This window comes from Pyrgilauda ruficollis, unplaced genomic scaffold (genome assembly GCF_017590135.1).
Source record: "Pyrgilauda ruficollis isolate IOZ18807 unplaced genomic scaffold, ASM1759013v1 scaffold71, whole genome shotgun sequence".
In the NCBI taxonomy this organism is placed as follows: Eukaryota; Metazoa; Chordata; class Aves; order Passeriformes; family Passeridae; genus Pyrgilauda; species Pyrgilauda ruficollis.
Window position 1 is genome coordinate 175,304 of NW_024528933.1, and position 25,971 is coordinate 201,274.

At 37.0% G+C, this 25,971-nt stretch overlaps 1 protein-coding gene across 4 annotated transcripts in view; it reads left to right on the forward strand.

The window, feature by feature from the left end:
* Positions 1-25,971, forward strand: part of PIP5K1B (phosphatidylinositol-4-phosphate 5-kinase type 1 beta) — a 90,854-nt gene that overhangs the window by 22,925 nt on the left and 41,958 nt on the right. For 3 of the 4 annotated variants that reach the window (XM_041485582.1, XM_041485585.1, XM_041485584.1), the window contains 3 exons: positions 11,557-11,638; positions 12,354-12,422; positions 24,116-24,246. In XM_041485582.1, coding sequence (XP_041341516.1) covers positions 12,354-12,422; positions 24,116-24,246 — 200 coding nt within the window. In that variant the 5' untranslated portion in view covers positions 11,557-11,638. The remainder of the gene's footprint in view (positions 1-11,556; positions 11,639-12,353; positions 12,423-24,115; positions 24,247-25,971) is intronic. The other variant, XM_041485583.1, reaches the window with a different exon arrangement.

The following is a 25,971-nucleotide window of genomic DNA, read 5'->3' on the forward strand; positions in this document are numbered from 1 at the left end:
GCACCACTTCACCAGGGTGGGATGCGCTGCAATGCGCACACACAGCAGATCACGTGTACAATTTATAGACTTTACAAATCAGCATATCTAACAAGGACACCCCAAGGGGAGGCCTGGATGAATGGCTTGATATTCCCCCCATGCAAGGAATTCACCCCTGGATGGGCCAAATCTCTGGTTTACAGATATATTCTAGAGAGGACATTGGTTTCCCAAGATAGTGTAGGGTTTTCTGGCCTCCTGCTATGAGGCCTTTAGGATGCTTGGTCTCCTGGCCTAACAGAATACTAGGACTACGCTAAGTTGTCAGACTTAAGGAATTACAAATATGCATGCTAAGAATACTGAGGATACATGAAAGTTATATGAAAGTTATACAAAAGAAAAGGCAAAAAATCATATTGGCATGAGCAGAAATATATGATCCCTTATAAGGGCAGTAGTAACCTTTACATTTAAGCAGCCACATTCAAGTCAGAGAATGGAATAATTTTATAAAAATTGTGACAGTTCTTTTGGTTCCCACATTGTAGTTCTACTGTAGTGGCTGCAAAATATCTGTCCTGGTTTGATTACAGGAGCTCTGACAAATTTCACTATTTCCTTACATGCTGAGCAGTTCTTTACTGAATTGGTTTCAGAAATTCATGTTATTGTGTTAATCATGCTTTTTGAGGGTTTTTTTTTGTCCTAGGTAGCTTCTGAAATTTTGAATTGAAAGATTGAAGATTTCTCTGAAGATTTCTCTGTGGTTTAAAAAGAAATATGTTAGAGAGCTTCTTTAAACCAAGAAGCCTCCAACTTTTGTGCATTATAGGGCATTTTATAAAATGGGATAATATTTTCCTTTTACATAGCTTGTTGAGTGATTTTGGAAATATATCTGAGGAACTTCCGCTCTATAGGAAACTGAGAGCTCTTAATTTAATCAAAGGATCTCTGGTGATGTAGGATTTGTTCTCTTCTGAGGCTGGTACAGTACGTTTTTTTCAAGTCCTTTTCAAGAGTAAAGTAAGCTTTCTATTAAATGCTAACCAAAGTTAAGTTGTAGGGGTCCAAGGGAAGCGTTTACTAATTGCAGTTTTAGCTTTCCTGAAGGAAAAGAGTATGTGAGAGATTAATTGGTTGCAATAGATTTTCTTACTCAATAGGGTAACTTAGAGTATCTCTCATCTTGAATTTATACACAACTTTTAAATTTGGTTCTTACATCATTCGTCTATACCCTTTCTTGAGTGACCTTATTTTTCACACAAGCTAGGCACCTGAAAAACAAGTTGCTGTATGAATATACATTTGGGAACCTCACCTTAGCCATACATTTCCATTTTCTCTCAAACTAATGTTGAACTCAGTTCGGGTGCTGTTGCCTGGCACATCGAGCTCTGCTGCTAATGCTTCTTTCCATCTGTTTCTCTGTCTTGTTTCCTGGTATTATCATTAGTGGACTGGTGACTCTGAGGTTATGCAAAATTATGTGGGTGATTGAAACAGCTGAGGCAATTGGTCTCTCCTCCATTGTGGATCAAGGGTCTAACAGTATTAATTTCCTTCCTCATTCCCTCCCAAGTTTCTTTTTGATCTTGGGGGTGACCATAACAAAGCTGCTGTAAGGAGTTCCATTACGGTTGCTATTCTTTGGTAAGTTACTTTTTTTGTTAGTTTAATTGTCTAAGTGAGTTCTCCTGGAGCAGGAGTAGCACTGGTTTATAATAATGATGCAGTGATGCTATCCAACGCATGCTTGGAAGGCAGGACCACAGCAGCATCAGCCTGGACCAGCTGAAATTGTTGCTGAGATCCAGTCTGAGTGATACATAGTGATTCAGTGGAAACCAGGAGTCATGGCAGTAACCAGATCTTTTCCTTCCTTCAAGACATTATCAACTACTTTTTAAAAAGTTGTCCAATTTATCAAAAGGATCTCAAATATTACCTGTCACATCATCCAGGATAATCTCTTCTACTCTTCAACTGTCTGTTTGCAGCTGTATGGAATGGCCCTCAGTTTGAGACAAAAAGGGGTTTTCAAAGTACTTGAATTTCTTAGATAATATTACTGCTGAAGAGTTTAACTTAACTAGGATTCATTAACAGCTATATGTACAAAAGTTATACTCAGAAGACCTGGGGAAGAAAGCACAGAGAACTTGAAGATCCTAATAATCCAGTCATGCATTGAGTTCAGTGTTTCCATGACATATCTTTCTGCAAACTTTGTTGTGAACAATTACATGCTAATATGAGAATGGCCTAAACAATTCCCAGTAGTGTATAATTTATGAGTTACCTGTGTAGAACTGATGCACAAATTATGCCATCTGTTTTAGTGCATGCAAATTATTTTAACCACAGCTTTTTTGTGTTGTCCACCCAAAACTCTCAATGTTCTTTAAAGCAAAGAATTCTTATTACCATTTTTTATTCGTGCCTCTGTTGTAAAGTTATGTTTGCATAGCAGTTTTAAGTGTGGTTGACCTCCTTTTGAGGTGGAAAAATGTGGATGAGTAAAAAGATAAAGGTTTCAAACTAGAGCAATACAGCTATTGTGAAGTTCTTATTATGAATGTATTTCTTATCAAAGTAACTTGTCCTGTCTTTTTCTGCTTTTTATCTTGCTTGTTCAGTCTGTTCTGTTTATACTTAATCTTCTCCCAGTACATTTGACCTGTTTTTCTTTTCTCAAATGACTATTTCTGGAGTTTCAGATTACTAAAGCTTCTGGGCTGACCAAATTACTCTTTTATATCTATTCCCCACCCAGCAAGGTAGGATTATTTGAATCTCCGTATCATTCCTTTAGAAATGCACACCTTCACTGATCTCCTTTTTGCCATACATGAGATTTCATTCCCCATGAATCTTGCCTGCTGCTTCTATGAGTGAAGCAGCTTGCTGTGCTTTCCTTTCAAGAAATCATGATCACAGTGTTGCATGATCCCCATCACTCTATTTCGCATGTACTAGTAAAGACAAATGTAGAAGAATTTTCCCTCTCCTTGTGCCTTTTTCCTTATCAACCGTTTGTCACAGTGCGGTGCAGTATTTTATTGGACAGCATGCATTACGTGGTGGTTTTATCTCAAAGTGCAGTGTCTGATATGTGTTAGTAACAGTAGGACATTGCCATATCAAAGTTGCCAAAGTAAAGGAACAGAACTCTGATTCTGGGCTCTGTCAAGTCTTCTACCTGTGCCCTTCGCTGTGATACTACCTAACTTGTATTGCTTACTGTCATATATAGCATGCAGATGTTTCCTTCTTTCAGTTGTTTCAAAGAAAACCCTATCTTGACACTTTTATTAATTTGTAATTCCAGATGGCTTTATAGAAAGCTTGCTAATCTTCTAAAATGTGCTGTTATTGTGCTATTATTGTAAAAGTGCACATGAAATCAGAATAGTGAAAACATAAGTAGCAATTGGGAAGTCTTCTTTGGCTATGTACAAATATGCCTTTCTGCTTTGTATGCTTTCAGACTGTTACTAAATAATGAGAAGTAAATGGGGCCATTTCACTTTGTGAAAGGAGTGCCTGTTAACAGTTTCTGCAAGATACACAATTTGACGTCAGTTGTGTCAGAGATCAAATGTTTGTTCTTTCTGATTGCTGATCTGAGCTCACTGATTTGGAAAAGTCCCATGGTTTTTAAGACATCAACACCATCTAGTACACAGTAGAAAGTTTGCTCTGCTTCTACAGATGGTGTTTGGCAAGATGTAAGAGATCCTCAGGTGCTTCTGGAGAAAGCAGAAGACACAGTATTTGACATGTTAAAAATGTTAAGTAGGCTAATAGGGAATAGAGGAGTGAGATAGGTTTAAGGCCCTCAGAATGAAGCTTTGAATTTGGAAATTCATGGAGGAGGAACAAAGCCCAGCCCCCCTCTTCCATGCAGGTTATCTGTCACATGCAGAATTCACAAAATACTGAAGTTACAAATTAAAATCTATGTGCTTTGTTGAATGAGGACAGTATGCTGTATTTCCAAGGACTTCTACACTTTGGTTCCTTCAATGAATTTTCAGTTTTATTTGCATTGTTGTAAAAAAGTTTCCATCTGAAGGAATCACAGCAGATTATTTTTGAAATGAAGGATATGATTTGTAGCTATAGTTTGTGATGTTGTTCCTGTGACCCTGGATATTACAATGGTAGTGCGTTTCACCTTGAAGAACAGGTTAGTGCACAAGAACTACCACTTTAAATGGAAGAGGAAGGGAGTCTTGTAGGTTCTGGGTAATCAAATGCATTCTGAGTATTTGTAGGCTTTGATGGAAGTGGTATTTTCTGAAGTTCCACATTTTCATTTTTTTTCCTATCTGAAAGCTAAAGGAGGAAGATACATGATCTGACATTTCTTGCAGTAAATCAAAGCATTACTATATGAACATATGTTTTTTGTAGTATGAATAGTATGATAAACTTTTCAAATCCAGCCAGCAAACTAAGAAAAAAATGCTAGTCCTATTATGACATTTTTCAAAGACATCCAAGTGCTGTGCTGTGTTCCTGAAAGTGCGGGGAGGAAGGAGGGGAGGGCAACTGTAGAAATCAAACAGTATCAGAATCTTAGCATTGTGCTCAGATTAGTTGCTGAGAGACTAAAAGATCTGTCAGGGCACTGAAACTAATGTGTGTTATTAAAGCTAGGTAAATAAAGGTGGTGTGAACAGCTGACATGACTTAGAGTAGATGCACAGTCTAAATGGCAGTTTTGTGTTGGTTTTTGCTTGCTGCTTTCACTGTAGCATTTTTGCTGGCCTGATGGTATTACAAAGACCAAGAGAAAGATGAGATTTTTTTTTTTTCCCTTTTACTTTATTTGTGAATTTAATCATTTGTGTACTACTTCTGATTTTCATCTTATTATTTTTGAGGCAAAATAAAAAACAAATCAGATAGGTAGACTAATCAGGCCTTTTTTTTTTCTTCTTTTTTTTTTTTTTAGGCATCACAGGCTCCATTGTTTCTGATCTGCTTTTTTTAGCTCTTCACTCTGAAATTGTTCATTATAGCATTAATTAGCAAGACCATACAGAGCATTTTCCAGTTTTCACAAGTGCTATCACAGATTTTACACTGAAGATTTTACTTTCAGTCACCCTTAAAACCTCCATAATTAGTTGTGGGTTGGGAGATCTTGACAGTGTTTCACACCTAATTGTTTTGGGTTTTTCTTTACTTTTTCCCTCCTTCTTCTTTAAATTCATATGACATTTCTTTTTTTTCCCTGCCAGATAGACAGAAAAGATAGATTTTTTTAAAATTACTTTTTTAGTGGCATAAATGAATGGTGTTTATGGTGCAGTAAAAAGTTTGCTCTACTTTTGCAGTAATAGACATAAGAGATCTTTCAGTACTTCTGCGAAGAGTGGAAGTCACAGCAGTTGACAGTAGAGGTTTATTAGGCTGACAGACATTACAGGGATTGGGTGGATTAAATGCTCTCAGATTGAAAATCCAGATTTTTTTAGATTTGAGCTTTTAATGACTTTTAAATGATTGTTGTTGTGTCCATTGCAACATGTAAACATTTACTTCATTATCAGGATACATCAACTTAAAAATATGTATGTTATCTTTTACTCTTCAGATGTTTCAGGTGTGGGAGCATACAAATTTGATCTTAGCTGTCTACGTGTCCTGGTACAAAATGAATCTATTCCACAAACTAGGGTTTGGGATATTATTTTTAAAAAAATAGAGAGCTGAATTGTGTGTGTATATATATACATTTTGTAACTGGGTGGCTACATACATTACCTCAGTTTATATTTGGAGGCTGGGTAACTGCCTGGGCACTCAAGTATAAAAAGTGTTCTCTGACATTAAAAGACATAAGGTTTTTGGAGAGGGAGTTGACTTGTGTCTGTTGAGAAAGCTGTCGGATCTTTGATGTGTTGTTCCTTTTACCACTCTGCATTTAATTATGCTTCCTTTCACTTCTTTAAATCTGTGTATTGGCACTCTGCCTAGTAGTGCTTGCAGGTTTCTAAACACCACCCTTCATTGTCTGATAAACTCAGAAGGAAGGCAATTAAACCATGAAAATTATAGTAGGCATTGTTTTAAAGCATGGAGAAAAGCTTCTTTAAGGAGCTAAAATGTAATAAAACCAATAGAAGTCCTACTATTTACCCAAAGCTAAGTCATTTGCCTCTTCAGCCTTCTGAAAATAGTGCTGATAGTATGCTGCTACCTTTGCATGGATTTTGTATGGAAACAATTTTTCTGTGTGTCAGAGGATTTTTTTGTGTCCCAAACCCCTTAATTTACAAATAATCTGATAAATAATCCTACTGTTCAAATTCTGCTGGAGAGGCTGGGGGAAAAATGATTGGCAGTTTTGACTGACCTAAGTTTGTCAACTAAATTTGACAATGGTCCAGAGTACCAGCAAGTTTCATGGAATAATAAACAAGGTAAGATGAGATCTAATTTGGAAATCCAGTGCGGTTGTGCATATTGTATTAGTTGGCAGAGAATCCAGACAGGAGGGAGACTTTGTAAATGCATCATCTGTAGGAAAAGTTTGTTCAGTGCCTAAGAAGGTGTGAACCCAAATCTTTCTAATTTCAAAGAAGTAGGGGAGTTGGCTTTAATAGTGCCTTTTGATCTTGGAGCTGCCTTAAGGTAGCTTTAATACCACAGGTTTTTGGGTGTTTGAGCTATGGGTAGGGGAAGCACAAGAGAACAAGTAGGAAAAGAGTAGCTTTTCATTAATGAATATATTATATATATATATTATTATATGTAATATTCATGGATTTCTTCCACTGTAGAGCATTTTTGGTTTAGATGACTTGCCTCCTCTAGCAAAATTTTGTGTAACAAAGGTCTCCAGCTTCACACTAGAGCTGCAGTGTATGACTGTCCCCAATCTGGTTTGGTGGAAGAATGCTGTCTTAGAGATCTGCAAGTCCTTTTAGTGAGCTGAAGAACTGACTTTAAAAGCTACTCTTACAGCTTCCATAAGGAAAATATGTCTGAACAAATCTCACCAGTAAGACTTTTGCAGTAATGGAATGAGTATGCTTTTCATAGTTGTCTTAGAAGCTGCTGCTTCAAAGTAGTAACAGGGGAGAGAGGAGCTACAAACTAATTTGACCTGATGATTGTTTTTAATGGAATTCACTATAAATGCTGTTTGTAGGACTAGAAATTCTTGTCAACATCCTTACATGTTGTACTGACAAGTTGCTGTGATCAAGAAAGAATGCAGTCTTGGTGTGTAAACTCCCACTGTTACTTAGGACAGATAGAATTACTATTCTGATAATATATTTTTTGTCTGGTTCTGAGTTAGTATCATTGGTATGAATTTAATGTAAGAGTCTTTGTGTTTTTCTGAGAAGTCAGCTGCCACAATCTGAGAATTTAGTGTCCTCCTGGAAAAAGAGAACTATTCAAGGATTAAAAACAGTTAAATAAATAGGTAATCTGAAATGCACAGAAACTATGAGAATGAAGTTGCTGGATTGAGCCAAAAATTGTGTATTCCATCCCAATGCATTCACTTGCCAAAAAAACCCCAACCCAAAGTGTTTCTGAAAATGCATTTATGTGTTTCAGACTGAAAAATCTGCACTGTACCATCTATTTTATTTGTATATTATTAATACTAAACACATGTACGTTTAATTGTTTATTCAATTATTCAATTGTTTATTGAATTCTTTAATTTCTAGTATTCTCCCTTTGCCTAATGGAAAATTTAAAGCTTCATTTAATCTTGTTTAATATTTTTTGTTTTTTACTACTCATATTTAAAGATTACACCTGTGAGAAGTTATAAATATGTTTTCTTTTGTGTGAGGTTTCTAACTCACTGCAGAAGCCTGACAGCAGTACACCCAGGGGTACGTCTGTAAAAAAGCTATGAAGAATATTTAAATTTTAACTATCATTCAGAACGAGAACATGTAATTACATGTAATGAAAAGTTACATTGCTCTTATTTGGAGTGTCATTCCTCAACAACATGTTTTATTAATGCTTTTAAAAAATTCTTTGTTTAAGAAAGTGGTATGAATTTTGGAGAAATGCATTCTTCAAAAAAACCCAAAAAGTTTTTGATTTTTGGTTGAATGAACTAATACATGGGTCTGTAGGAATCTAGCAATAGCATTTTTCATGGATGTTGGCTTTCACTGAAGTTGTTGGAAGTTGTAAAGTTAACTTGAAATTGCGCTGAGAGGCCATTTGGGTATAAGGTACAGATACCTGTTCATGTGAGCAGGGCCTCAGCAACTGGGGTTGTGTAAAAACAGCTGGTTATTTATAATCTGCAAAAATGAATACCTTATGCTGTTAGTAAAAGATAAATTTTGACTATATAAGTAACATGGAATTAAAAATTCAAGAACAAGAAATCAAAGCTGGGTAGGAAACTCACGTTTGCTGTCTGTCATCTCTGTTCCAAAATGACAGCTATGTGGTGGGCAGGGTGGTGTTGACATTGTGGGCTTCTGGCTGATCAGAGAAAGAAAAAAGGTGTCCCTGTAGCTCTAGAGGAAAATGCCTATGGCACTTGTCCCCCAGAGTGATGGAAATTGCAGTTTGTGTTAGTTAAGAAGCATGTGGTTCTGTGATTCTGGTGTGAGAAACTAAACTGTGAAACATGATTTTTTTTTTTAATTTTTTTTTTTTAAGCATACATTGAATAGATGTTATTTTTTTAAAGTCTGCATTTAGGACTAGGAGGTGTTTGGAGCAGAAGGCTGGAACTGAAGGCTGTAATCTTATGTTTCAAGAAGACAGTAGTTTTTATTGCACATAAGATTTGTGACCAAAATGTTGACCCTTCAAGAGTATTTAGGAAAAAAACTCCTTCAATTCCTACTGTACTTTAATGTTTCTCTTTCTTTGTTATCAGGTAGAATAGCATCTAAGAAGCTAAAGATGAGATCATTATAGCCATCTTTTACTCATGGTTTAAGCCCAGCCAGCCACTGAGCCCCACACACTGGATCACTCACTACCCCCTGATGGAATCAGGGAGAGAATCAATAGGGTAAAAGTGAGAAAATTCAGGGGCAGAGGTAAAGACTGTTTATCTCCAAATAGGTAAATAGATAAATCAAAGGCTGTGCATGCAAGCAAAACAAAACAAAGAATTCATCCACCATTTCCCATGGACAGGAAGGTGTTCAGCCATTCCCAGGAAAGCAGGGCCCCATAACACCTACCGGTGACTTGGGAAGGAAAACACAGTCACTTTGACCATCCTCCCTTCCTTCTTCTTGCAGCTGTATATGCTGAGCATGATGCCATGTGGTCTGGAATATCTCTTTGGTCAGCTGGGTTCATCTGTCCTGGCTGGTTTCCTTTCCCAGCTCCTTGTGCATTCCCAGCCCACACACTGGAAAGGTGCAGCAAGTCTGCAGAAAAGGCCTTGACGCTGTGTAAGCACTATGCAAGAGTAGAAGACATCCCTGAAGTATCAACACTGTTTCCAGCACAAATCTAAAACCTAACCCCACTCTAGCTACTGTGAAGAAAATTAACTTAATCCCGGTGGAAGTCACCATGCTACAATATTTCTGAAACAAAGTGTTTTCTTCCTCTACACCTACCCCATGTCTTACTTTATTGTGAGCTTTCCCTTTGTCAGGTACATACAGAGATTGAGAGCTTTAGTTACAGTAGTCTCCTGCTATAGTAACAAAAAAATAAATAGTTGTAGCTTAGCCTGGAAGTGAGTCCAAGACTATAAGTTGTGACCTATCTTTGAACTGTTAAACCTCATCGGAACTGAGACAGTAGCTGTTGCTCTGTGCATTATGAAGCATGTAAGAAGGCACCATGTACTGCCTCAGTAGCTCTAGGGCAGGAGGAAAATACACAAAGTAATACTTGCTTTGCAAAAAACTGTTAGCATGGAACAAGAGATGGTTGTCCCAGCACAGATTTTAAAAGATGTTTAACACAACCACAGTTAAGATAGAGCAGTGTGTTCTGTTTCTCAAAAGATTAGAACAAGAATAATTCTATTCTAAATGCCTTTAGGAAATGAACTGACACATACAGGAAAAATTTACCTTCTTTATGGTGTATGAGTTTTTACACTTGGTAGTTACTGAACTTGGTCTCTTGTTGTCTGTTTTCTATTGTGGTCAGCATTGCAGGGGTATATTTTCACCTAAGTGAAGTGTTCTTGAATAATTTGTCTGTCTATGCTGGGAAAAAAACCAGGCTTTTCTCCCCTGTCTAGCATGAGTGCTTTCTTCAGCTAACTTACTGAATGAAAGCTCCCATGCTGCATTTATGTTTGGCTTTTGCTGAGTCTGTGTGCTTATAATTTAGGAACTTTTGTGTGCAGTGGAACATCATATTTAATAGTATCAATAGTCTTGGGAGGTATGTGGAGAACAACAGCTTGGCTGGGGGTTGGTGTTTTAACCCAGTGATCAGTTATTTTAAAAGCCATCTACTAGCAATTAAAATGACATTTCTTTTCCTACAAAAGGTGTTTGAGCAAGTTCTTGATGCCTTTGTGTACTGATAGAGTTGTACACATGGGTGAATATTAATATTAAATGTGTGAATACAGGTGAGTAAGGTAACTACACACAATTTAAAAAGCTATAAAAATGAAGTCATTGCCTTTAAGTAGGAGTTCAGTGTATAGCATGCTGCTAATACACATCCAAATGAAGAAATTATTAATTAACACACATTACTTACACGGAGGCTACAATGAAGAATGCAGTTAGCTGCAGGAAGAAAATACTGGTATACAATGTAAGAAGTATGTTTTTCTAAGAAGACATTGTTTTCTTCTCAGAAACTCCAAGTTTTTTTCTTCTCAGACTCCAAGTCTATTTGTTGTGTGCCCCTACCTTTTATTTTCTTTTTTTTTTTTTTTTTTTTTTTTGGCTCAAGTGCTTCTCAAAAGGAAAGGAAAATACTGATTTTGACTCCTTTTATTAAAAAGTTCCTTGGTAGTGTACTCTTTAGATTAATGGAAAATTAAAATCAGTGAATGAGGCCTGAGAATACTTACTTAAACCAATTTTTATTTATGTACAAGACACTATTTGAACTGCTTAAAGACGAAGTTAGATTGTCTTCTCATTTAAGGTGTCAGTAGATTTTTTTTTTCAAATTTGTAATCTGTGACTTTCAATGTGCTGTCTTCCAAACCATCACAGCTATTTTTTATAAGTGATTGGAGATTATAAGGCTGTAAGATTAATAACACGTGTAATTACACAACACTCCATGTATGTGTACTGCTCTACATAAATGTTTTATTGCAGAGTTGCTTGTGCCACAGGGGTAAAATATCTAGGGCAAAAAGGAATTATTCTGCACTGATTCCCTCCTGTTTAATACTGCCAGTTTCTAACTACACTAACGAAGTTATGATATGTTTGAAGTATAGTAAGTTCCAAGTATAGTAACCAACTTATTTGACATGATTCTTTAAAAGCCTCACTTGTAGCTGAATGCTTGCTTGGGCTGAAGAATAGCAGTAAAAGGAAATCTACAGCTATTCTGTGAGGTGGAAATTTGTTAAGACATAGTTATGACAAATATTTCCTACAATAGGTTGTGAAAAACATTACAACCACCAATGAATGGCTTGATCTTTACTCTCAGCTCCAGATGACCTGTTCTGTTGTTCATAAGGGTAAGTATAATTCCCTTGTGAAAGTATTGGTAAAATCTAGAATTATTTTAAACCATGTCATTGTGCCGTTTTGTTTCGTTTACTTTGGCAGATGCACTCAGGGTGTCTTACCAAGGTGATCTCTATCTTAGTGGTTTATCCTTGGTCTAGAATCACTTTACAGCTGTGATAAGATACAATGTCAAACAGAGCATGATGCTAATAATGCCAAGGCTGTAGCTTCGATCCCTGTATGGGCCATTCACTTAAGGATTGGACTCGGTGATCATTGTGGGTCCCTTCAGCTCAGAATATTCTGCAATTCCATGTTATTCTATGTTTCCCTTACTACTTTAAGGAGATTCAGCATATTGATGCAGCCAAGGACCTTGGACTACTGAGACATGCCACTGAATATTCAGCTTACAAGCTTCATAGTTTTGCCCTTTCAGGAAGAACATGTCATGCAATAGGCTGAGGACCATGAGTTCACTGCATACTGGTGTGGGGAAAAGAAGCAGAGTCATGTAGAGTCAGTCATATGCTGCACATATTCCTGGGCCACTGCTGTCCTTTTAGTCTGTGTGGAAAATACGTACAAGGAATATCCTAGATACATCACTGATCTCTGAAAAGTTTGAATTTAGCAAAAATGGATAATAAATTGTATTATTTTTCTGAACAATTTCTTTTGTAAAGCAAATACCTTCTTTGTAACTTAAGCTTCTGTTATTAGATGTCGTCTGTTACTGAAAATGGAGACGTTACTGCTGGAAAGCCAAATGAAGAGAAAACATATAAAAAGGTAAATAAAACCTTCAACCTTTTTATTGTATGTTTTTCCCTTCATGTCAGTAATTCAGACCTTCTGTATGTGAATATATTTCAGAACTGATTAAAACCAAGAATGAATAAAACATGTTCCATGGGGTTTTTTAAATTACTTTATCCCTTCTGTGAAATCATAAGGCATTTCTATCCACCATAGAGCTGACTATTTAAAACTTGTTTAGTCCAGCTTTAAAGTATACCATCTTGCTAGATTGATAGAAATTCTTTGCTCTTAGCAACAGATGCATCTCTGAGCTTAAACACTGTTGTAAGAAATTTACTAAGTTTCCAAATGCTTTGAGTGTTTATGTGATGTGTCTAGACTACAAACCTGAAAAGCAAAGCACCTTTCTAGCACTTTGCCAAGCAGACCACTATTTGTTTGCTAAGTATTTTTTTAAAAAGAGATGTGTAAGAGAGGACATATTTAATGTAGGAGCATGCATCAATAGTCCATTTAGATATTGCTGATAGTGGTTTGGGGTTTGTTTTTCTGATACTGATTGTCTGTGACCAGCATTATTTAGGTCCACTAGCAATTTTGATAACTAAGCTGAGCTATAAGAGCAAATTTTTCTTTACATGTTTACACAGCCAAATTGTTAGCTGCTGAATTTGGTCACTACTTTGACAGATCATCTTAAAGAAATGGTCGTTATGTTTTTAAAATTAATTCTGTAATCTAGCCCAGTCGTCCACATGCTTCTGCAGTACATACAGTGATTAGGATTTTTAATTTCTGGTTGCTGCTTACAGTACTGCTGGTAAAGTCAAGGAGATTAATAAGCTATTACTTTTACCACCCCTTTTCCTGGCAGTTATGTTGCCAGTACCTTGGTGGCCTTAGCATTCCAGATAATTTTCTCAGAAATGGAAGGAAATAATGTTTGTTTTGAATACAGGTTAGTTTAAATTTCCCAACTGACGACTTTAAAATATAGAAGTCAGAATTTGTCTTGACAATTAGTATGAGAAAGGAAGAAATGTTCAGTGCCTGAACTTCTCCAGGTTTATGTTACTAGACTAGACTAGTAATAGCTGTAGGCATGCTTCCATTCCCCCTGGTCATCCCACATACTCTTCTACGTTCCTTTTCAACTATAAATTCACAACCTTCCAGAGGAAGCTGTAGAAAGTCTTCTCACTATGGCACAAATTCTACTGTGTATCTATTGGAAGTACCTCTGACAAGACCTGTGATTCACAGCCACATCACACTCACAGATCATAGTAAATGTCACCTCCAAGTTCTGTCCCTGAACCGCCAGTTGTTGTATCGTATGCCAATTTATTTCCTTTTCATATGATTACACCTTCAGTTGTTCTATGTTCAAGATCCTCTGCTGCATATGCCCCTAAAATTTTAGTATTATTACCTAATAGTATCATCATACTCCTCCCTTTGCCATAATTAAAAAAAAAAATTAATAAATTTTGATCTCAAAATTTATCCATGCAGAGCTAACTGCCTCACTTTTAACAATGTCTCTCTTTTCTTAAGTCAAATTCCTTAGAAACTTTGCACCTTCTGTAAAATCTTGAAGACTGCTTGAGCAGGGAGGTTGGTCCAGATGACCCTACGGGTGGTCCCTTCCAACATAAACTGCTCTGTGATTCTGTGATTCTCACCTCCTTCAGATATTCCATATACATTGTTTCTTTTTTTTAAATGGTTGTTCAGAGGTATCAATAATATGTCTGGAAGTATAGGGTAAGCCTAGTAGGACTTGTGTTCATCAGAGGCATTTCATATAATTGCTCATTTAGTTCCATGGTTTTAGGTAAGTTACACAGAGAAAGCTTGCTCTGTAGAAGGCTTGTTTGCAGATAGATGCTGCCTGTCTTAAATTGCCCAAGGGTGTTCCATTTACAGTTCTCCAGTCATGTATTGTTACACGTGTTTGATTGAAAAATACTTAACAGTCCTTCCCGTGACTTCCTGTGCCACTTCTCCAGAAGTCTGGCCTGGGGAAGATCTTGTTCCTCAGATGGTGCTTTTTCAGCTACTTGGGCTGTTTCAGGTAGTTATAACTACTATGCACATATTACAAAGTTCTGTAGTAATGACAGTTTTTCACTGCTTAAGTTAACTTTAGTCAGGTGAAAACAAGCTATCTGCAGAAGAGCACTTGTGGCTTCACCCATAATAAAACTTCCCAGAATAAAAAGTAGACTGTAAGGCTATCAGGTTTTTCTCTGGAGTTTTAGATTATTGCAATATTTCCTTCATTATTTTGTTCATCTCAGCTAAAATAGAGGTAGGTAACATCTTTATCTGAATTAATTAAGTCTCCAGCTCTTCAATTTCCTATAGTAGTCAGCTGACTTGCCATCTGCATGAATGTAAACATCTTGAAGTCCTGAGAAATTTCTTACATTACTACAACATTGTGAAAGGGCTTGCATGAGCATTGCAAGCCCTTTCAGACTCTGAAATGCATAACTGGACCAACACAGAGCATAATTTTTATTATGAATCATGCTCCTTCTTTCCCCTGTTTTCTGTGTACCTTTCAGTTTTTCTGCTGCTGTATTTTGACATAAATGCTCTTCTGGCTTTTAATTGTTAGTTATTATGTAGTCAAAGTCTTGAGAGAAGAGGGAACACAACTTTCTGTTTATTTGTTTTGGGGTTGTTTAGATTTTTGGGTGGGTTTTTTTCCTTTGGTTTTTGTTTGGTTGGTTTTGTTTGGTTGGTTTTTGTTTGGTTGGTTTTGTTTGGTTGGTTTTTTTTTGGGTGTGGTTTTTTTTCTCCCATTTGAAAACCAGGGTGTTTTTCTCTCTTTTAAATGATGTCTTTTAAGGTGCGGCTGCTAGGCTGCTCAGCTGCATGCTTTTTTTTACAAACATTATAATCTGAAGCTACTTACGGATTTTCTGTCTATTTGTAAATTTTGAGAAGTTGTTAAGTCTACAGTGTGAATATGAATAATAAATTGTTTCAGTCACCCAGATCAAAGAACTTAGTTAATGAAAGAGACACTTCACAGATATATGTTCCATGCAGTTTTAAGGTAGAGAATTAAAATAGCTTTGAGATCAAAGAAATTGTAAATTCTGCAGACTGTGGCCAGTTCTTTCAGGGTGGAGGGTTTTTTGTTGGTTAGCTTTTGTTTCTTTTGCTTTGGGGTTTTGGTTTGGGTTTTTTGTTTGTTTGGGTTTGTGGGGTTTTTTTTGTTGTGAAGGTTTTTCTCAGAGAAAAAAAGGATAAGGGATATAGGAGAGACTGGTCATTTGTTCCATTGCATGCTTGCAAAAATCAGGTCACCAAACTATAGTTTCTCTTGGATATCTGTATCCAGTCACAGACATCTGGAGTATGCAGGTGCCACTTTTTTTCATTTCCTCTCTATTTTGCAGACTTTGTTGTGAGAAGTTGCTGACACACATGCAGTTTCATTGCATTGCATTGCAATGCCATCAATCACACAAGCCCTGAGCCTGCCCCCTGTGAAATCAGATTTCAGTAGCATCCTGATGCTTAATAATGGGGTGATGGCAAGAACAAAGCTCAGAGAGGTCTGTCAAAGCACATTAGAAGTGCAGAAGAAAATCACACCAGAAAATAGAATAGATATAAATGTGCACTTGTGAAAATCTGTTACTGGATTACCACAATCTCTGTTTAGTCTGAAGGGTGCCACACAAGTATATAATTAGAGTTTGTTTCTTGTCATTACATATCTTGCAGCTCTTCTGTTTAGCATATTACAAGCACTTTATGTAACCTGTTCAAAACTGCTTATCATGAGTCACTTTGCCAGGAGCAAGGGAAATTTGCCTGGATAAAGGAAGCCAGCTACCTATTGTTAGAGCTTGCAAACATGTGCAAGCAGCATTGCTCCATCTCTTTTAGCATTGACTTATGCTCTGCATCTAATGCCTGCAGGTAGGGTACTTTTTCTTGTAGACACTGCAATTTCATCACTGAAAGTTTTGCTGCACTGGGACCTCAGTGGCAGATTTTATGCACCTGTAAAGATACTGAAATGGCTGTGACTTCGCCTGTAGCTATGGCTGCTTCCAAGCTCAGAGGTCTCAAATTCTTCCCGCAAAGATAGAACAACCTGAGTAGTTTGGTTCATGGCTACTGCTAAAACTTAAGCATAAATGTTTTGAAATTAATGAAAGATTAATTGAAAGCCGTGGAGTCACCTGAATCCAATTTTGGAAAATGAAGGGAGATGAGATTCAACTTGGATAAGGAAATCATTCTGATTGCAGTTGAACTGTAACAATTGCATAGACACACACACAATGCTCAGGAGTCTACCTTCGTGAAGTGTGACCTGCAGAAGGTGGGCAAACATCGGCTAGAAAGAAGTGTTAACTGAAGAAGATTGGAGAGGTACTGTGGCCATAGTGACCCATGGTCACAAGTTGTGGAGAAACAGTAAGATTAGTTATTTTAATGAGATTTTCTGGTAACTCTATTTTCATGTCCCTATTTGTGATTTATTATGTGCCAGCTGCAGAAAGCATGCGAGATGGGGTAGCCACCTCCATCCAGAAGTTTCACTGGAAATAGTGTCAAGAAGTGTTGTTTCAATGAGACTGTAAGCACAGCAGGCACTCAAAGACAAGACAGATCAAGTGCAGGAGCAATGGACCAGGCAATAACTACATGTACATCTTAATCTAATTGAAATTTCCTAATATTCTAAGCAAGCTATTTTTAAATATGGCTTGAGGAAGATGTATGGTTTTTCAACAGACATTCTCCTCAGATGGTTTGGCTTAAGAGTTTACACAATTTATGGCAGGTTCTATCTTCTCTGAAGTCTGGAAAAAGATAAACTGTGTTTGCAGGGAAGTGATAGCATGGGTGGATTCCTAGTACTTATGTTAACTAGTAAAACTGAAGAACAAATGCCTACTTGTAGTAGAAAATTCAGATCTGGCATAAGTCATGTGGCTTCAACAATTTTGGTCAAGTGAGACCTATGAATATTTTTCTTCCTTTTTTAAAGAATTTATTTATTTCACAGAGACTTTTGCCTGAAGGCAGGTATCTGTTCTACTCCAGTCCAGTTCATTGTCCAACAGAGGAGAAGGGTGGGATGGTGAGGAAGGCGAAAGCAGATTTCTCCGTATACAATAGCAGAGAGAAATGAGCAACTACTTTGTGAGATGTGTGGTTGCAAAGCAGTGTTAACCAGTAGAGGCTTCTGTTCAGTTGTCTGTTTCTCCCTGTCTCTTACAAAGAGTTGTGGTAGCTAGGTGTCTGTGCCGTTTCATTTGGCAGATTTAAAAACCTGTATGAATGACAGTAGTAGAGAAGGTGAAAGAAAGCAATCATCATTTTGCCTTTCACAGTGATAATGAGGTAGAATTTCCAAGGCAGAGTTAATTTCTCTGCATCACTTTATGGCACCTGCAATAAACCAGCTGTCTTCTGGAAAAATCACCATCTTTGCTATAGAAAGTTCATGGGTCAAACTTCAGCTGCAATAAAATGTTATAAAAGGAGAGAACACAAAAAAACAAGGACAAAGTTCACATTTATGAAGTATTAAAGGGTTTCCCTAGGATGTCTACTTTTGAAGAAGCCTGGAATGTTAGAGTTATATTTCATGAACATGTTGTAGGAAATGCATATAGATTTAGCCAAGAGCAATTGAGACTTGAAAGATGAATGGAAAAGTAACTGAATGACATTAGAGAGGAACTTCTATTAAATTAGATTAAGCCTGTGCCCTCCTGCTCAGCTCCAATCTGCTCATTTTGTTAAATGATTTATGCCATTAATAGTCCCATACAATTACCTAGAAATTATAAGGACACTTGTTTAAAGGAATAAATCTGTTTACTATATCTAAAATCTTTGTGTACAATGTGGTCTGTACATTTATTGACACATTAGTGTTTTGGCAGGTTTGCCAGTAATTTACAACCTTCACACTCTAACAGAAACAATTATTGGCTAATTTATAATCTATATTCTGAAATTACAGTATCCGTATTTTTATCATCCTTGAATTTTTTTTCAGTTACATTAAAGGACAGGTTTTTTGAATCCTTTCAGTAGCCTTGTCCCTAACTTGTACAGTTGTTAGATAGCTTCAGTTAGTTGATTTTTGTTTGTTTGTTTGTTTGTTTTTGTTGTTGTTATCTGGTTATGAACTGCCTTTATATGCATTATGTATGTCTGAGTAACACCTTTATTTTATTTAAATAACAAATTTAAATTTTAGACAGCTACCTGAAAGTGATGATTTGTAGGAAAAACAACGTCTAAATCCTGCTTAGGTTATTTGTAGGGTCATGTGCGAACTTAAGACCTGATTTGAGAGGATTTAATTTCTCATTTATTTTGCTACTCTGAAAAAAGGATTTCATCTTAAAGTAATGCAGAGCAAATGGAAGACCGATCTGCAGAGAAAGTAATTTAAGTGAACAGTGCATTGAGTGTTAGAATATTTATCAGGAATGCAAATATTCCATATACCTGTATTCTATATTATATGCTGCTGTTATGCTTTATGAGTCTGCATATAATTTTTCGTATCTACAGGCTCTTTTAGCAAAGCCATATGACAAATACAGAAAAAGTATATAGTTACTCTTACAAAAAGAGGCAAAGGTATGTTTTATCATAATGAGGATAATTTCAGTTTCTTATGCAGGATAAAAGTATCAAAGCCCCTGTGCAGTAGACAGTAATATCCCAAAAAGCAGAAGGAGGATAGGAGAAGTTTTGCTTTGTTCCCCTTTATGTAACAAAGACAGCTATCATAGTGTACAGCATTTGCTACAAATTCAATTTCATAACCTAAAATTCATCAACATTTTTATGCTGCTGGTTATTGTCATCCCTTAATATTTCTTGGTCTTCAGAAGGTTGATAACAGGTTAAATTATCTGGAACTCATCGTACTGTCACTGTGCACTGTCAGCTTTACAGTTACAGTTAATAAATAATCTCAGGGCCGTTTTCTGAACCTCTTCATGAGACTAATAGGAAGGAAAATTCATTTCAGTCTCTAAAAGACTGGAAAAACCCATGGTGCAGAAGGCTGAATTTTATTGTTTGCTTTGCAGCAGGAGAGTATTCAAGACAAATTTTAATAAATAAGGGGCTTAGGTTTTGAAACTAGATTTTGCTGCCTTTTACTGCCTTAATGCTTTTAATGGGAATTAAAAGAGATGCCCAAGTAAGGAAGAATTCACAAGAGACTTCCGTTTTTCCAGTTGCATTTGCAGTTTCCTATAAATACGTTTTTGTAGTAATAAAATGAATGTTTCAAGGACATTTCCCCTAAGGCTTAAGAAGGAACTTCTTTATATTTTCCTTGGATTTAATGGTGATAATAAAATTATTAATAATAGTAATATAAAAAATTAAGAAAAGTGCTGTTTAAAAGACTAATTCCAAGGCTTGTTCTGTTTTTATTTTGTGGACTGTGAAAACAAATACTTGTCAGTTCCTAAGGGCATACTGAGTTACCTGCATTTGGTCCTAGTGGTGATTGACAAAAAGTGGACTTTGGGCCAGCAGTTGCCTTCAGCATACTGTAGCAGCTCTCAATTTGTTTCAAAATAATTTTTAAAGCATTTAAAGCAGTTATGAATTCATAACATTACTTTTCTGCTAAACCAACTTCTGTGGTTGCTGCAGAAATGATGAGTGGTTACTAATGACGTTCTTGACTGTGAGTGGAAATTAACAAGAAGGTAACCTTTTAGGAAAGGTCAGTGTCATTGTATTAGAAGGTCTTACATTCTGCCTTGCGGAGACTAAAAGTCTCTGGGTCTTTTGACTTTGAAAAAAAATACTACAAATATTTTTATGAGCTTGAAAGGTGATCCGTTGGAAGCCTGGATGCTGAGAATTTTAAACTTTCTGTGCTTAAAGGCACAGACCCACAAGAGAACACTGCAACTGACCTGAGGCTGTGGAGAAGACTTCAAAAATTGATTGATAACACTGGGATTACAGGTGTGTAGTTGGTTAGAAGGGTGTAATGTCACAGGGTGGAAAACTTAGAGTTTGTGGCTTTAGAACATAGAAATAAATATCAAGCAAGATGGAGGTTTAGGTCGGAGTTAGGTTGTTCCTTTTTACCTTCTTCCTTCTTCATGAATTTGGGTGATGTTTTGTAACTGGACAGAAAAGTCGACATTGCAGGCTTCAAGGGATCAGTTATTAGGTTAAAAGGGAAAATAATCTAGGTGTCCTTTCTTAATTGGATAGTTTAGTCTTAAAAGACCTTTAACAAGACATAGCCATTTAGTGCCTTCTAATGAAAGGCTGCCGAACTCATGGTTGTGAGGCTGTTTCACTGATAAGAAATAATAAACACCTGAGTCTGAACATGAACTACTGTCTCAAGTGCCTTCAATCCAGACCTCGAGAAACTGATAATGATCCAGACATTTATTTTTGAAGTCACATTGCCAGGTTACTTGTCTTGAGTGTTTTTGAAGTTTGGTGGGTTTTGTCAGGGTTTATTTGGAATGGCATGTCCTCTGTTGTACTGTACTATCTGCTGTTCTTTCAGACATAGTTGCTTGCTGTGGCAGTGAACAAGATGGGCTTCTAGCAATGAAGCAGAAACTATTTGTATGTGTATTGGTTTGATCAAAGTTACATAATTACAGCTTTTGTTAGGCATTAATCATTCATGAATAGAAGCCTTTCAAGGAAAGAAAAATGTGACTCTTCTTATGACACAAAGCCAAATCTTTTTACTAGTCAAAGTAGTACTTTCAGAATGGACTGTTGTTTGTTCCCACCAAATCGCTGGTACTAAGCTGTTATGCAAGTATAAGTTCTGCTTGGTGTGCAGTCTTAATTATTTAAGAGCTACACATCTCTGTCTTTTCCAAAAATAAGCAGCCATTCTGTTCCAAGAACTAGAACAAGATTAGCTTTGTGTACTTGAACCACTTGTTATGTAATTTCCACTCCTGAAATGGTTCTGTTCAAGTGCTGAAGTGGTTCTGATCATGAAACTTCTGGTGTTCTCTGTTAGTGTCTTTCTTGTTTAGTAGGTAGGAGGTAAAAACTAAAAACAGGGACCAAGCATGTTGTCTTTAAACTGGTGATCATGCAAGGGAAGATACTCCCTTCCTCATGGCATTCTTTCCCTGCCCAGTGGTTTTCTTTATTCACTCCTTCCATGTTTCATTACAAATTCCTTTCTTGACTACTTTCTGATTTTGACTTGCTGTTTTGTTTTGTTTTTTTAAATTAATGTAGCGTGACTGTCTATTCAGCGCAGGAAAGTTTCAGATATGGTTTCAATTTACACATATATAGTATCACAATTTCATGCTGCTGTTTTGAAGCCTTCTCTGTCCTGGAAGCTCTGGCCTTTGAATTCAGTCATTGCACTTTATAAGGGTAGATTTTTACAGAGAGATTTTGCTTTCCCCATTTCATTTTTCTCTGGACCCCCTACAGTCAGTGGATCTCTTGCATGGACTGTTAGGCAGAAGCTAATAAATACATTTATTTGCATGTAGAATCAGCATTTAAGCCATAAACTTGCATTGTGATGCCTTGTCATGCATGTACAATCACCTGGAATTTGTGACTGGTTTTTTCCAGAATATAATGCGTGCTTCACAATCCTGAAGCAATTTGAATATCCTGTTAGATTGCAACTGTTTTAAGAGGATCACAAAGGATGGTTATGGGTTTTGTCAAGACAGGTAGGAAAGTAGAGGAGAAGGAGTTGTGCTCTGGGTTAAAAGTGAATCATAAACATAGAGAGGTCAACTACAGTGACTATGGAAGCCCTATCAAACGCTGCTGGATCAAGATCAGAAGGGACATCCCCAAGGGCGATCTTAGATTAGGCATCTGCTACTGATCTCCAAACCAAGACAAAAAGGGCAAAGAAGCACTTAATCAGGGTCACTTAGCAACTTTTGGATAACAGATCATGGGTCTTTTCAGTGACTTCAACTATCCAGACATTCTTGGTAGAGCAATACAGCAGGTCACAACATCCATCAAGTTCCTGGAATGCATACAGGACTGCTTCCTCATGCAGATGTTAGATGTGCTAACCAGGAATGAGGCATGGCTGGACTGGCTGCTCACTAACCAAGGAAACCAGCTTTGTAATATCTCACTTAGTGATGGCTTTGGCTACAGTGATCACAATATTGTGGAGTTTGGCGTCTGGCTGTGCACTCTGAAGGTTAATACTAAAGCAAAGGAAAGGATTATGGAAAGAATCCTCCTAGGAGCCATCACAAGTCAGATGAAGCATATGATTAGGAAATGCCAGCACAGGTTCACCAAGGCCAAATTGTGCTTGACAAACCTGATTGCCTTCTAGGGCAAAGTAACCTGCTTGGTTGAGGGGGGCAAGCTGCGGATGTTGTCTGCCTGTGTTTCTCCAAGGCTTTCTCTGTGGTCTCCCACAGCTTCCTGGTGAAGTTGTGTAACAACTCTGCTGGTCATCTTCCTGTCCAGCTGTTGTGTAACAGTCTGGACAAGCTGCCGGTGCAGTGGGTGGGGAACTGACCCACAGGCAGCACCCAGAGTGGGGGTAAATGGCTCCTTTTCCAACTGGCACAGGTGGAGTCCCCCAGGAATTGGTATTGGGCCCAGCGCTGTTTTGTGTCTTCATATGTGGTCATCCAGAGCACTCAAAATCACTCAGGGATCAAGTGAGCACTTTGGAAGGGAGAGCCATGCTGGAGGAAAACCTGTGTAGGCTGGAAGAGTGGGCAAAGAAGAGCCTTTTGAAGTTTAGCAAGGACAGGTGTAATCCAGGAGGGCAGCACAGGCTGGGAGCACAAGGCTGAGGAACAGATCTGGGGAAGGGAACCAGGGAGTCCCAGGGAGCAAAAAACTCAATATGAGTGAGGAGTGTGCTGCTGGAGCAAAGGAGCTCAGTGAGATCTTGGGCTGCATCAAGAGGGCCATCAGCAGCAGAGATTATCCCATTCCTGTCAGCGTTTGTCAGGCCACACCTGGAATACTGTTGTCTGTTTTGGTCTCCGCTATACAAAAAAGATACGGACAGGCTGGAGAGGGTGGAGAGAAGGGCCACAGAGATTATCAAAGGGCTGAGAAGCCTGATATGTTCGGAGAGGCTGAGAGAGTTGGATTTGCTCAGCCTTGAGAAATGATGGTTGAGGGGAAATTTATCACCATGTTACAGTATCTGAAGGGTGGTTACAAAGATAGAGGCCCTATTTTTACAAGGGGTCACATATGGGAAAATATGAGGGATAATGGGTTAAAGTTACTCCTGGGAATTTTCAACTTGAACACAAGTGGAAATATTTCACAGTGGAAACAATCAGCCAGTGGAATGAACTCCCCAGAACTGGCGGATTCCCATTTTTTAGATTTGGCTTGACTGGGTGCTTGGCTGTCTTGTCTAGATCATGGTTTTGTCAAGAAAGGTTGAACATAATGGGATAATGGTTGAACCTTTTGAGGTCCCTTCCAACCTGCTATTCTGTAATTCTGTGCTGAGTTAGAACTCCATGTCTAAATTATTTGGGTAATTTGAAAAGTTTCACTTTGTATATAGTGATTCTTTTAAATATTTTAATTCAAAATCACTGAGGTCTAGGATGTGAAGATGACAGGGTGTTGTAATTATGAAAAGAATCAAAGTGTTTAGCTATAATATGATCGATAAAGAACAGAAATCTGCTTTTAGCGAACTCATGCTTGAATTCTTACTTTTTACACAGACTGCATCCTCGGCTATTAAAGGTGCTATCCAATTGGGAATAGGATACACAGTAGGAAATCTTACATCAAAGCCAGACAGAGATGTTCTTATGCAAGACTTCTATGTAGTGGAAAGTGTCTTTCTACCAAGGTAAGAATAAGCATATTGGATTTTTCTCCAATAAAATTTCAAAATTAAACCTTTAACTAGCTATTTTGAACCAGTTTTGTGTTTCAGTTCTAACAAAATCACGTTAGAGTAAGTATAACGTATGAAACTTGAAAATTTTCTGGTCTTCATGTTGTCATTGGAAAGGAAGGTAGAGAGTGAGTTGGAAAGGTCGTACTTCATCTGAAGATTTGAGACTTAGCATTTATAGAGGGAAAGTAATTTTAATACTTTCAGTTAAAGGAGTTGTCAATTTGAATTTGAAGTGATTTGTGGATCTGACATTCACATTTGATTAGTTGCTTATTAGTTTCTGAAAATAATACTTGATATTATGTTGAGGGGTTTTAAAAATTTATGAAAATTCAAGTCCTGCCATTTAAAGTATAATATAAAAATTTATGCTACAACATTGCCTTATATTTACACTATAAAATTCTATCCAGGACTCTAGTCTGTGACAACACAGCTTTGCCACCTCAGTTTGTATCACTCCCAAGTTGATGGTATAGAAATTGTAGCAATACAGTTATGCTGATAGGGAAATCAAGGTCATACTGATTTTTTAGTGTTCAGAAGATGAAGTACAGTGCCATGTACCCTTTACAAGTTAGATGTTCTAGCAAGTGACGAAAAAAGGTTTAGGAGAAATTTATTTCAAAACCAGGATGACTTACTCTTTGAGTGTTTTCTGGGTTTTCAGAAGTGCTAAATACAGTCATTTCAGGAAGGACATGCTATCTATGTAATTTAGATTGTAATTTTAATGCTATCTATGATTTCCTGGATTTGGGATTGATTTCTATCAGTTTTTTTAAGTTTTGTTCAAGTGCAGTTTGAATGCTATTTCATAAGATATTTCAAATAATTTATAATCCTTAGTATTTACTGGTCACTAAACCAAGTTGAATTAACAATGTACAAAATAATTGCATACACGTTAAATTTTGATATTTCCTTATGTAAATTTCCTTTATTTTTGTTGAAGTGAGATATCCTTAAGGAAGAAAAATTCTTATGTGACATGAAGCTTTTGCATTAGTTCCTATTAGTTGAGGGTATTTGTATCCTTGTTTTGGTGTTAATGATAGGGTTTGTGCACAGGTTAGTAAAATTTATCTTGTAGATTAGGTAGATACAGAGAAGTTAACTATATGAATGTGTTTTCATATATTATAATCACAAAATTTTGTTTAAAAAATCCAGCTTACAGGTGAGAAATTTGCATATCATGTGACAAAGCTTTTATTGGTGAGAAAAATGTCTGCCTATGACAGTGATAGAGGCTTCTGTGGTATGTTTGCTATATAAGCTTTCTTCATGAAAACTAAATGGAACCTACATGCTAAAACTGTTTTATTACATAGCATGGTTTGAGAGAGAAAGTTTATTCTCTTTCTTTTTAGACATAGTTTTAAAGGAACAAGTAAAATAAAATGGTTTGTAGTCCATAGTATTTCATGTGCCTTCTTTCCTGTGAGACTTGCATGCATGTACACACAGAAATGATATTTACTTGTTTTGTATTGGTATTAAGGAAGAGCAGGGAGACATCCCTTCTGGCTTGGAAAAAACCCAAAAGGCAGAAGGAAGAGACTGATTGCACTAATGCAAAATTGGGTAGAAAAGCTTTAGTAGAAAAGCTTTTCAGACAGTTTCTTATTAAAAAAAAATACTTGGAGGAAAATTAGACAAATTAAAGTAATG